General features: G+C 54.5%; 1 protein-coding gene across 3 annotated transcripts in view; it reads left to right on the top strand.

Annotated features, from left to right (window-relative positions):
- CNKSR2 (connector enhancer of kinase suppressor of Ras 2) overlaps positions 1-12890 on the top strand; it is a 194839-nt gene that overhangs the window by 20300 nt on the left and 161649 nt on the right. For all 3 annotated transcript variants that reach the window (XM_032972647.2, XM_032972648.2, XM_032972649.2), the window contains exon 2: positions 9767-9930. In XM_032972647.2, coding sequence (XP_032828538.2) covers positions 9767-9930 — 164 coding nt within the window. The remainder of the gene's footprint in view (positions 1-9766; positions 9931-12890) is intronic.

Below are 12890 nucleotides of genomic sequence, written 5' to 3' on the forward strand. Positions count from 1 at the left end.
ACGTTTAGTTTTCTTTTGGACTCGTACAAAAAAGTGTGGCGTCACGGACAGTCACGAAAGAGACCTCACTGGGCCCTTAAACATCGGAACGTCTGAAGAAGCGTGCCAATCGGACACTCGTCCTTGAGTGTCTGCACTCGCTCATTGGTGGCAGAAGGACCAATATGAAGGACCGCGGGGGGGTGGGGGGGGTGTACGGGGCCACTGCTGCGTTAAGGCACACCAGGGGAGCGCGCAGAACCGTAAATCCGCAACGTCTCTCGGCCTTGCCCAGACCACGAGTTCGAAAGAACCGATGATGCGTGTGGCCATGTTTGCCGTGTCTAGACCACACACTCAAAGTGGAGAAGATGTACCCGCCCTGACCATGCAGGCCGCAGCGAAGCAGAATAACTGTAGACCGTTCCAGGTCACCATCCCAACAGGCATCAGCAAAAACAACAAATATACTGTATCTGGAGACCGCTATACATTGCAAATACGGATAGGGCCTGGGAGGTTTTGTACATTGAGTGCACACCTTTGTGCGTTGTTAAAGCTATTTGTTTACAAGCTGCGTTCGTGGTATTTCTCGTCATTTACAGAATTAAACAAAAGCGAGATTGCCTAGCGATGGCGTGAGAATTGGGTAGGTTGAGGGATGGTTTTATCGTACAGCAGACCCTGGGACTCCACAGTCCGCTGCACCTACAGCTGCTGATTAATAGCCGGCTGTAAATTCTAAAGCGATCGGCGCGCGGGTGTGGAGTGTTTACCTAGCGCTGGGTGCCTTTCTGTCGGGTGGTGGAGTGGTTGGTGACACAGCAGTTAGCGCACGTGGGTGCAAAATAAGTTCAACATACGGTGCATACTGAGACTTCGCGATTAACCTGCCGAACGACCGGTGCGTGGAGCCCCCCCTCCCCCCACACACTATAACTCCTACCCTAATTAAATTCATATGGGGTAGGGTGATTTTACAGATGGGTGAGCAGACAAATAATCATCTGGAGATTTAGTTTAAGGTGGGGGGGGGGCGAAAGAAAGCAGCGGTGGTGGGAGGAAGGATCAGTGCCCAGGCTCAAAATGTAGTTGAAGGGCCGCAGGGACATGCTTCGCTGATTCTGTATGCCTTACTGCATGCCTCCCTTTCTATACCCGCCCCATCGCTCGCACCAGCGCGCCGTTCTTATGCAATATTTATTTAACTTAAAGTCCAATTACTGTTATCTCTACTTCTGTCCACGTGCTGCAGGCTACTGCTGGGCTATGGCCAGCGTTCAGTGTTAATGATTGCGCTTTGGGTCAAACACGCCAGTGACTTCCCGTGATTTACGGCTCCGAGCCACCTTAATGGGCGAGAAGGTGCAGTGGTGCTAGTGGCGAGGGTTCTGGTTGAGGGTTCTCGGTGAAATGTGCTGGTGGAGAGTTGTGGGTGCTGGGCAAAGTGTGCTGGTGGAGAGAGGTGCGCGCTCATGGAGAGTGCTGGGTTGATGTGTGCTGGTGGATAGTGGATGGGGTTGGGTACTTGCGAATGATTCTGAGCAATAGCGGAGGCTGCTGGTGCTGGCGGGAGAGGGTGGATGGTGCACAGTACTGGTGGAGAGTGATGAGCGCTGGTAGAGGGTGCTGGCTTTCTTGTGGAGAGTGCCGAGTGTAGGGTTCTGAGTGGAAATGGCTTGTGGAGAGTGCTGGGTTAAACCTTCTGGGTGGATGTTGCTGGTGGAGGTTGGTTGGTAGGTCCTGGTGGAGAGTCCTAGGTACAAGTTGCTCGTTTATGTTCCTAGTAGAGGGTGCTGGGTTGCAGGGTGCAAGTTGCTCAGTTTATGTTCCTGGTAGAGAGTGCTGGGTGCAGGTGGCTGAGTAGTGGACGGTGATTCTGTTAATTTTGACAACGGAGGTTGAATCTTTAAACTTGCATTCAACCACTGGTAATCTCTTGGCAGTCATAAACGCTTGCAATAAGCCAGTAGCGGCGGCGGCGGTGGTGATGATGATTCTGGAGCAGAAAACCTGTGGCTTGTCATGTTCCATTGAGCGATGGCAGAGAAATTTGAGAGCCGGGTAAATTGCAATACACATTTTTCCAGGATATTATTCGCACCTACGCCTTTTGCAAACTCGCTCTCTAAGCCTTGGGCATTAATATTTAAGGCACTTAAAATATATGTATAAAAGACGGCGTGTGCGATTTTAATGCTCGTTCGTAATTGGTCTTTTCACACGGCTAATGTGACTGCACCCACCGGACATAATTTCGCACGATTAATATATTTGGTAATCTGCACTTCAAAGGGGTGCCACTAACCAATGGATGATTTTACTACATTGTTGGGGTGTGTATTATCTTGTTTCGGCGAGCGGTAGGCTCTGCGTGATGGTTAGACGGGAGTAAATAAATAGAAGATTAAATTGCATTGTTATACTCCGTGCACGCATTTTGCCCGGTTATCACCAACACGTATACATACACGCGCGCGCACACACTCACGTTCAGACGTATACATAAATGAGACAAAGATCCCCCCGTATAGCCCTTAACACACTTGTGACAAGTGCTGTTCGCGAACACCTTTGAAAGCCAAGACGGTGTGCGAGGTGGTCAGATCCGCGCACGGCTGCCTTTGTCTCCCCAGTGCTGATGCTTACTAAACCTCCGCGCCAGGTAGTCATTTAAGTGTGAGTCGACCTAGGCGAGGCCCAGGTTCAAAATATTCGCCGCTGTTTTTGGTCGTGAGTGGGGAAACGTGCTTGGGTCGCGGGGTTCACAGTGCAGCGCGCTAACCACAACACTTCCACTTCCCACATATACAAAGACCCCCCTATTGAACCGTATAGACTGCTAGTGCAGTCGCTGTTAGCGATCACTCATTAAGGCCGACACAGCAAAAAAAACATGAACCAGGTGATGTTTGGATCAGCATCACGCATGATGGACTTTCCTTCATCTCCCCAGTGAATATAAGTGATAGATGTTCGTGTGATTGCATCACAGGGACAATAACCGACTCCGCCACAGCACCACAGCCGTCGTACAGGAAAAACGAGTTCTCTGTAAAACTTCCAAGCGTTCCAGTTTGGCTGGGACAGACAGGCCGTGTTGGTGGTTTCAGAAAGAGAAAAAAAAATATTCTGTCGCTGTATCGCAACCGGGAGTTTGTCGCCGGTTCGAAATGTTTTGCCTCCTGCACGACGCGTGATTTAGGGCTACCACGAGTCCCGGCTTTTCCCAGGATCGTCGTGGTGTTGATGAACAGGCGGCAGCTGCTGTCCTGTTTAGTCTTGTCAGTCATCCTGGGGTATTAAAAATCGTTATTTTTTTTATTCTCACTCCCACCTGAAGACGGTTGCTTGTGTGGCGATCGAAACGTCGTGATCTATTATTTTTCTACCTACGTGACTTTACCGAAAGAACCAAAGAGTAATTAATAATACGTAAGTCAATGTACATTTAAATGCAGTACTCCCCTCTCCCACCATTGTGAGATACCTATCATTGTCCTTGTGTTTTGTACCTTGGGAGGTGGCAACCGACCACACAAGTGAACAGTGGGCGGGGCCACTTGAGCAGTGGGCGGGGCCACTTGAGCAGTAGGCGGGTCACTTGAGCAATGGGCGGGGCCACTTGAGCAGTGGGCGGGGCCACGTGAGCAGTGGGCGGGGTCAAATGGAAAGGAGAATTCGCCAAAAGTCTCGGGAATCGATCAGTGAACATTTTATGGATAAAATTAAACAGACAAAAGGAGGCAGGGCAAAGCTCCAGAGCTTTTGGTTATGGTCAATGCCTGGGTCTGTCTCGTTGGCTTGTGTGGGTTAGTTCCAGGGGAAGAGTGGTGGGCTGGTGTGGTTAATGTTAGGGGTAGAACGAGATCCTGGTGGGCTAGTGTGGTTCGTGTTCGGGGTAGAGTGGTGGGTTAGTGTGGTTAGTGTTAGGGGTAGAGTGGTAGGCTAGTGTGGTTAGTGTTCGGGGTAGAGCGAGATCCTGGTGGGCTAGTGTGGTTCGTGTTCGGGGTAGAGTGGTGGGTTAGTGTGGTTAGTGTTCGGGGTAGAGTGGTGGGTTAGTGTGGTTAGTGTTAGGGGTAGAGTGGTAGGCTAGTGTGGTTAGTGTAGGACTATTTTTGTTTCAGTACAATTCCAAGCAAGCATCTCTCAATGCTACTTTTGCACACTTTTAATATTTTATTCCATCTGTCAATGGCAAGCAGTCCCCACCATGTACGAGTGCGGAATTTCCAGCTCTGCTGTTGGCGAACGCGCTTTCCTTTTCGTTCTGTAGATTTGATTGGCAAACCTTTGGCGATGCGTTGTTCACGTTGAGCATGCCAGCTAAGCGCCACAGCCACGAGATTCGCTCTCTGTCGTTCAAGGTGAGGCCAAGAACAATTTCTAACAACAACAACAAAATCCACCCGCACAGGCGCAGATCCACGTCCTGTTAACATCATCACCTTGAGCATCGTCACTTGCAGCGGCAGTCCGTTAAAGGCCATCGGGAGGGATCTATTTTACCGGGTAAGCTCTATAGCTCTTTTTTTCAGCAGCGATGATAGTCCACAAATGACAGCTCAACGAAAGTGTCTACCCGCGTGGAAATGTATTGCAGCAAGGTGCTCTAAAGGGGGGATGTTGATTTTAAACGTGTAGGGTAAAACCAAAAAAAAATCACGCGACCACGGGGAGAGAGACATGCACACCAAATATACAGCGTACCAGGCGGAGTAGTTAAACATCTCCATTTAAACTGACTTGACTCTATTAAAATCACCAAAGTTGCAGTGTTAATGTAATTTAACAATTATAGGGCAGTGCGCTAACTGTTGCGCCACCGCTCCATCTCTTGCGCGTAACACACGTGTCGTGCACGTGTGGTGTGTCTGTTCGTCACTCTTTGACGTTTCATCATCATCAGCCGCCATCGTCTATCCATGCCGGAAACACGAACCCCCCCCTCTCTTGCGCCGTTCTGGCTTTCATAGCCGCTCGCTAAAAAGCACTTGCCCCAACAAATGCCGGATGTAGCTTGTGCGGGCCCTGCAGCATCTATTATGAAGGGGCCCTAAATAAAAAAAAACGTAACAAATAAAACATACATTTTTAGCTTGCAATGTAAAGTAATTGCATTTTTTCATTTGCTATACAGCCAGGTATCACGACTTCGCTAACCTTAAACACCCAGTCGTCCATAAAAGTTGAAGGCGCTATAGTACTATAGTAATAGAGCAAGTGCAGAATCACTGAACCGGAATTGATAGCTTGGAAGCATTTAGCGCGGGGCCCTTGAAAGGGCGGGGCCCGTAGCATTTGTAGCTACTTTAGCTACGAGGATAATCCGGCACTGGCCCCAACAGTCTGTGATGGCTACGGGGTTAGGGGTTTCTTTGTCTTTGTGTGTGCGAATTAAAATGAAGTGAGGTCGCCCAGAGACACGCTTCCTGGAAGAGCCGAGGAATATCCCGCAAGGGACAGAGCACAGGAAGCAGCCAGGCGGGTTGGGCTGAGGAAGAGTGTGATGATGATGATGATGGGGAGGAGGAGGAGATGGGATAGGAGACCTAAACTTCCGCTTATTGTGTAGGGGAAGCCTATGACCGACATCGTCACCCTCGTCATCAGCCGCGGTCTCTTCTGGGAGGGGTGCGGCAGGCCTTGGTGGAGGATGGTCGCCAAATACCTACTATAATCACCCAGGAATGTCTTTAACGCTCGTGACGTCACTCCACATCGACCAGCCCCCTCATTAATAATCATGAGCGGGTGACGTCCTCCAAATGGACACCGCCCTACCCCTCATTAATAATTGAGCAGGTGACGTCACTCCACATCGACACCCCCCCCGCTAATTAATAATCATTAGGTGACGTCCTCCAAATGGACCCCCCCCACCACTCATAGTAATTAGCGGGTGACGTCACTCCACATGGGGGGGCCGAGGCGCCTCCTCCCCTCTCCTCGGCGTCAACTGACAACCCTCACTACAGAGGTAGAACCCTCACGTCACGTGATCTCCGTGACGCTGTTGAGACATCAAAGTAAAAAAGGACGTCACGATGAACAAGGGATTATAACCTATACATGAAAAAGGTCTGTGTCACCGCGCCCTTACAAATTGCACACGCATTAATGTAATGGATATCACATCACGGTCTGCTTGTCGCTTGCAAGTTTCAGATTGACTGCATTACACCCGTCCTTGGACGGGCAAAAGGCGAGTGTTGGTATGTTTATTGATTGACCAGAGGACGTGCCTTGCGTTGGGTGTTTACAAGTACAAACGAATTTAATGTGGCGATGCTGCTGCTGCATTGGCAGTGGTGCACAAGCAGTACCAACAACAACGCCGTGTGTGTGGCCTTGAGAGGGTAACAACAATTTACCATAGGCGACGTTTCGGGCTATGACCCTTCTTCCCTCCTTGGGGATTTTCTGCATGCGCCCTTGGTCCGCCCACTTGGATGAAGGCCTCCCCGAGACGCGTGCAACGAATGCAGCGCAACGGAGGGCGTTTGCAGTTGGCATTACCTGGAGGGGCGGGGTGAGACGTGGGGGTGGAGGGGCTGGGTGAGATGTGTGGGGTGAAGGGGCGGAGTGAGACATGGGGGGGGGGGGGTGAGACGTGGGGGGTGAAATTGGGCCAAAGCACCTCTGGCCATGGCTTGTGTCTCAAGGGAGCGTTAGCGATCGCAAGTGGTGGTGATGGGAGGTGGTGGAGGTGATGATGGGATGGGGAGGTGGTGGTGATGGGATGGGGAGGTGGTGGTGATGGGATGGAGAGGTGGCCGTGATGGGAGGTGGTGGAGGTGATGATGAGATGGGGAGGTGGTGGTGATGGGATGGGGAGGTGGTGATGGGATGGAGAGGTGGTGGTGATGGGATTGGTAGGTGGTGATGGGATGGGGAGGTGGTGGTGGTGATGGGATGGAGAGGTGGTGGTGATGGGATGGGGAGGTGGTGGTGATGGGATGGGGAGGTGGTGGTGATGGGATGGGGAGGTGGTGGTGATGGGATGGGGAGATGGTGGTGGTGATGGGATGGGGAGGTGGTGGTGATGGAATGGGGAGGTGGTGGTCATGGGATGGAGAGGTGGTGGTGATGGGGAGGTGGTGGTGATGAGATGGGGAGGTGGTGGTGATGGGATGGGGAGGTGGTGGTGATAGGATGGGGAGGTGGTGATGGGATGGGGAGGTGGTGGTGATGGGATGGGGAGATGGTGGTGATAGGATGGGGAGGTGGTGGTGGTGATGGGATGGGGAGGTGGTGGTGATGGGATGGAGAGGTGGTGGTGATGGGATGGAGAGGTGGTGGTGATGGGATGGAGAGATGGTGGTGGTGATGGGATGGGGAGGTGGTGGTGATGGGATGGGGAGGTGGTGGTGGTGATGGGATGGGGAGGTGGTGGTGGTGATGGGATGGGGAGGTGGTGGTGATGGGATGGGGAGGTGGTGGTGATGGGATGGGGAGGTGGTGGTGGTGGTGGTGATGGGATGGGGAGGTGGTGGTGGTGATGGGATGGGGAGGTGGTGGTGGTGGTGGTGATGGGATGGGGAGGTGGTGGTGGTGATGGGATGGGGAGGTAGCTGCTTACAGCTCCGGAGCCGCAGGTTGCCTGCCCTACCACTCCCCCTACCACTGCCGCTCCCCCTATCACTCCCCCTACCACTCGCCCTACCACTTCCCCTACCACTCCCCCTATCACTCCCCCTACCACTCCCCCTATCGCTCCCCCTATCGCTACCACTGCCGCTCCCCCTACCGTTCCCCCTACCACTTCCCCTACCACTCCCTCTACCACTCCCACTGCCGCTCCTGCTACTCCCTGCATCGCGGGCCTACCCCAACCCCTCCTTAACCACCCCACCTGTCCTCCCGTCACCATAACAACACCCACTCATTATTTGAACCACTTTCATCGTATGCACAATGCGGTTATTGTTGTAATGCGCCATTCGCTAAGCCGCTATATAAAACGACTTGAGATAAGATGACGTGCAAACAGTGCAGTTGTACAGCTCCGCACCACTCCAGAGTTTCATACCTGCCTCTCGCCCCCCACCACTCTTCTTGGCTGTAGGAGACCCACCCACCCACCTCTGTGTGTGCGCGCGCGCTATCTGATAGTGGGGAGAGGTAGCGTCACCGGTTAGCACGCTGCAATAACCGAGGTATCGATTCCCGCCCATTTCCAACATCGGTGACGATGATCTGAACCGGTCTTGGGCCTGCTCTAGGTCGACTCGGCCTCAAATGAGTACCCGGTGTAACCATCGCCACTTGAGAGACAAAGGCGGCCGGGCGTGGTGTTGGCCACTCCCTCGTGTGCCGTGCCGGCCTTCATAGGTGCTCGCTAACAGCACCTGCCCCAATAGTCTGTCAAGGCTATACGGGGGATCTTTGGCTTTGCTGTCTAATGGATGCACCACGCAGGGATGGGCGAGGGAGAGAGACAATCGGGAGCGGTAACCCCCCCCCTCTCTCTGTGTGTGTGCGGTAATTATACAGGAAGCGCGTGTTTACGGCCACCGTAATGCATCTTTTATAACGGCTTAATTGAAATCAAACGCGCGGTGATGGCTTTACGTTGGACGCGCTGAACACACAGATCCATAACGATTTATAGACCCCCCCCCCACCCTCTTTGGTCGATCCGCTGCTGGATGAGGACGTCTTGCCCGTGCCTTCGTTTCATTCATGGGGGCGGGGTTTGAGGAGGGGGGGCTGTTTGACCATACTTCACCACACTGGTCAGTCCAGTGTGATGAAGTAGTGGGTGGGTGGGGTAGGGTGGATTACATCGTTGGGGCAAAGGCAGAGACGCGGAGGGTCCGGCTCCGCTGAGAACCTGGGGTTCAGGCGGGGGTCTCAAGAGCAGCGAGATGATGGCCTCAGCCCAGCCACTGTGTGGGGGAGAGTGTCGGGGAGAGAGAGTGTGGAGTGCGGGGGGAGTCTGTGGGGAGTGCGAGGGAGTGGAGGACGTGGCAAGGATTTACAGGGGAGGAGGTCACAGCTTCAGCCGCGAGGCTTAATAAATATTCATGTATGTACCGCGGAGATGCATGTATGCATATGTATGTGCGTGTGTGCATGTAGCAGAGGGCGATGTGTGAGTGTGTGTGTGCAACGAACCCAGTTACCCGGGTTCAATTCCTGCTCACGGCTAACGTCAGTGGCGAGTAATTTCTGAACCGGTCCCTGGCTCCTCCCCCCTAGGTCGACTCAGCTTCCAATGATTGCCTGGGACGACGTGTAAAAACATGAGCACTGGGAAGACAAAGTCAGCCAGGCGTGGTGCTTCCATGTACCTCCCTGCATCTCTCCTCTGTGTATCTCCATACTCGCTTGTGTCTCACCGCGTCTCCCAGAATCTCCCCATGTCTCACCGCGTCTCCCAGTATCTCCCCATGTCTCACCGCGTCTCCCTGTGTCTCCCCCACGTCTCCCCGTGTCTCACTGCATCTCCCCATGTCTCACTGCATCTCGCCATGTCTCACTGCATTTCCCCACGTTTCACCGCATCTCTGTGCCTCGCTGCATGTCCCTGTGTCTCACCGCGTCTCCCTGTCTCACTGCATGTCCCTGTGTCTCACCGCGTCTCCCTGTCTCACTGCATGTCCCTGTGTCTCACCGCGTCTCCCTGTGTCTCACCGCGTCTCCCTGTGTCTCACCGCGTCTCCCTGTGTCTCCCCACGTCTCCCCGCGTCTCCCCTTATCTCGGCGCGTCTCCCCCCCCCCCCCCCCCCCCCACCGTGCGTCTCCTCACCCCACCGCGTCGTCTCTCCGTGTCAACCGGCAGGCCTGGACGACTCCCTGCAGGAGTACGTGGGGCGCGTGGAGAGCGAGAAGGTGGATGGGGAGCAGCTCCTCGCCGTGTCGCACCAGGAGCTCGAGGAGCTCGGCGTGGCGCGCATCGGCCACCAGGAGCTCATCCTCGAGGCCGTGGACCTCCTCTGTGCCCTGGTGAGCGGGAGCGGTGGCGTGTGGGTGAGGGGGAGCGGTCGACAGAGGGGAGGGATAGTCGATGTGGGGGCTTTGGTTGTGGAGTGCGGCGCAGATTGAGGACCTCTGTCGTGGTGAAGAGGCGAAGTTGCTGTGTGACGTTGAGGATGTGAAGACTTCTGTCGGGGTGAGGGGTGAGGATCTGTGGCATGGTGAGGAGGTGAGGTCCAGGGTCATGGTAAGGAGGTGAGGAGGTGAGAATCTGTCTAAGAAGGGTGGTGATTTGAGAAACCTGCCCCATGGTTTATATCTCCCTCATCGGGATATGGAGTCGAACTCGCAGTCTCTGGATTGCTGGTCCGGTGTGCTGGGTGTTGTTACCCCGGTGTCGCAGAGATAGACCCCGGGACATGTGAAGAGAAACAAAGAGAGACATAAATAAGAAATGTAATAAGTGTTGCCCGCAACTTGTTATCGTTACGCTTGGAGAATCTGGGGAATTGCTGTGTTAATGTTTCCGTGTGTGTGTGTGTTGCGTCGAAATCCTGCCCTTCTGTTGCAGATTCTTTGTTCAATCCCACACGAAGTTTTATGTTTATACTTGCGTGTAAGTGTGCGTGTGTGGGTGTTTTTGAGTAGCGGGGAGTGGTGGTGTAGGGGTTAGCGCGCTGCCCTCTAAAACCCGGCGAGCCGAGTTCGATTCCATCTCGTGGCCAACACCGGTGACGATTATTTGAACAGGCCCTGGGCCTCCCCTAGGTAGACCCAGCCTCAAATGAGTACCCGGTGTGGTGTGTAAACATCGCCACTTGGGAGACAAAGGCGGTGGGGCGTGGTGCTGCCCACCCATTCTCTCGTGTGCTGTGCCGGCCTTCATAGCTGCTCGCTAACAGCACTTGCCCCAACAGTCTGTTAAGGCTACACGGGGGATCTTTGTCTTTGGGACGTGGTGGGGAGCAGTGGCGAGCAGTGGGGCGCGGTGGGGTCATCACTCTGCGCGACGAACCCGGCCACCCGAGTTCATAACTCCAGCTCACGACTTCCAATAAAAGTGGCGAATATTTGATCGGGTTCTGGGCCTTCCATCCCAAAGGTTGACTCGGCCTAAAAAAAAATAATAGCTAGCGCTGCGTGTGAATACGCCATGCTGGCCTTAATAGGTGCTCGCTAACAACACTTGCCCCCAACAGTCTGTTAAGGGCGACACGGAGAATCTGTGTATTCGGAATGAAATGTCAATGGTGCGCCCTGTGTGTAATGCACAACAGGGCCGGAGTTCACGTGGCCATGCTTCACCGCGACGGTGGGTCAAGTGAAGTAGGCATCGTCTTCGGTCGCGTCACGTGTCGCTCGCTCTGGGGTTTCCAGCCTTCGGGGGGGGGGGGGGGGGGGGGGGGATTAAATAATTTCGTTGACTGCGTGCGAAAAGGAAACCGGTTGGACGTGCGAAATATCTTGCGAGAAACAACAACGCCATCGGGCTTGGTCCGTTAATCGCTCGGAGCGGATGGATGTGCGCAATTGAGCTGTAAATAATCATGAAAGGAACGAAACGAGAGGAGTGCTGGCGGTGTTGGTGGCCGTGGGAACGCAGTGAAATAGTGCGAGCGACAGAGTGCAGGAGGAGGAGAGAGCGAGAGAGAGAGAGAGAGCGAGATCAGCAGCAGCAGGAGCGAGCGGGCGAGTGGGACAGAGAGAGTGTTTGTTGTATTTTTATCTCAATTTATTTCTGTCCGGAGAGGCACAGAATGAGTGCGGCTTTACTGTGGCCACAGAGAAAGAGATCGAGACATGGACCCCTCCAACCCCTCTCTCTCTCTCTCCCTCTCCGTACGCTGGTGTCCTGCGATTGTCACTGCCCCCCACCCCCCCCTCCGCTCCACACCCCCCCCCCCCCCCCCCATCATTTGTTCTTGCTCTGCGCTGGCTCGGCCACATATAGCCCCCCCCCCTCCCCCCTTTACACCCCCCACTCCCCCCCCCCCTTGAGGCAAGATCGGATGTGCACTCACATGTGGGAGTGAGGAAAGGGGAGCGCATAGAGAGAATTGATTGTGTGCAGGAGGAGGAGGAGAGAGTGCGTGGGTGAGTGTGCGTACGTGCGTGATGCTGCCCACCCACCCCTCCACGGGTGGGGAGCGGTGGTGTAGCGGTTAGCGCAATGCCGCGCTACTAAACCCGGCGACCCGAGTTCGATTCCCGCGCACAGCCAACACCGGTGACGATTATTTGAACCGGTCCGGGGTCGCCTCCTCTAGTTTGTACCCGATGCGGTGTGTAAACATCGCCACTAGGGAGACAAAGGCGGCCGGGCGTGGTGCTGGCCACCCACCAACCCCCCCGCGCGTGCCGTGCCGGCCTTCCAAGGCGCTGTTCGCTAAGAGCACTTGCCCCAAACAGCCTGTTGAGGCTATAGGGGGATATTTGTCTTTGTGATGCCGGCCACCCAACCCCCTCGTGTGCCCTGCGTGCCTTCAATAGGGAGCTGCTCGCTGCAGGCACTTGCCCCAAACAGCCCGGTGAGGCTACCTGGGGGATCTTTGTCTTTGCCTGTGTATAAATATCCAGGCTTGACATAGCCAGGGTGGGGGGGGGTACCATGCGCGTGTGTGCCGTGCCGGGCTCCATAGGCGTGCTCGCTGACAGCACTTGCCCCAACAGTCTGTTGAAGGCTATACACGGGGGCATCTTTGTTTTTGTAGAGAAACGGTAGCGTAGCGGTTACCGCTCTTAACCCCACGAGTTCGATTCGATTCCCGCTCAAGGCCACCAACACCCAGCGACGCTGATCTGAACGGGTCCTGGGCCTCCCCTAGGTCGACTCAGCCCAAAATGAGTACCTGCTGCGGTGTGTACGGTAAACATCGCCACTCGGGAAACAAAGGCGGAGCCGGGGTGGATCTGGCAACCACCAAACCCCGCCCCCCACGCGTCGTGTGTCATAGATGCTGCTGGTCCGCTCACGGCACTTGCCCCAACAG

The sequence above is a fragment of the Petromyzon marinus genome, chromosome 49, assembly GCF_048934315.1.
Source record: "Petromyzon marinus isolate PM22_M1 ecotype Great Lakes invasive population chromosome 49, UKy_Petmar_22M1.pri1.0, whole genome shotgun sequence".
Classification (NCBI taxonomy): Eukaryota; Metazoa; Chordata; class Hyperoartia; order Petromyzontiformes; family Petromyzontidae; genus Petromyzon; species Petromyzon marinus.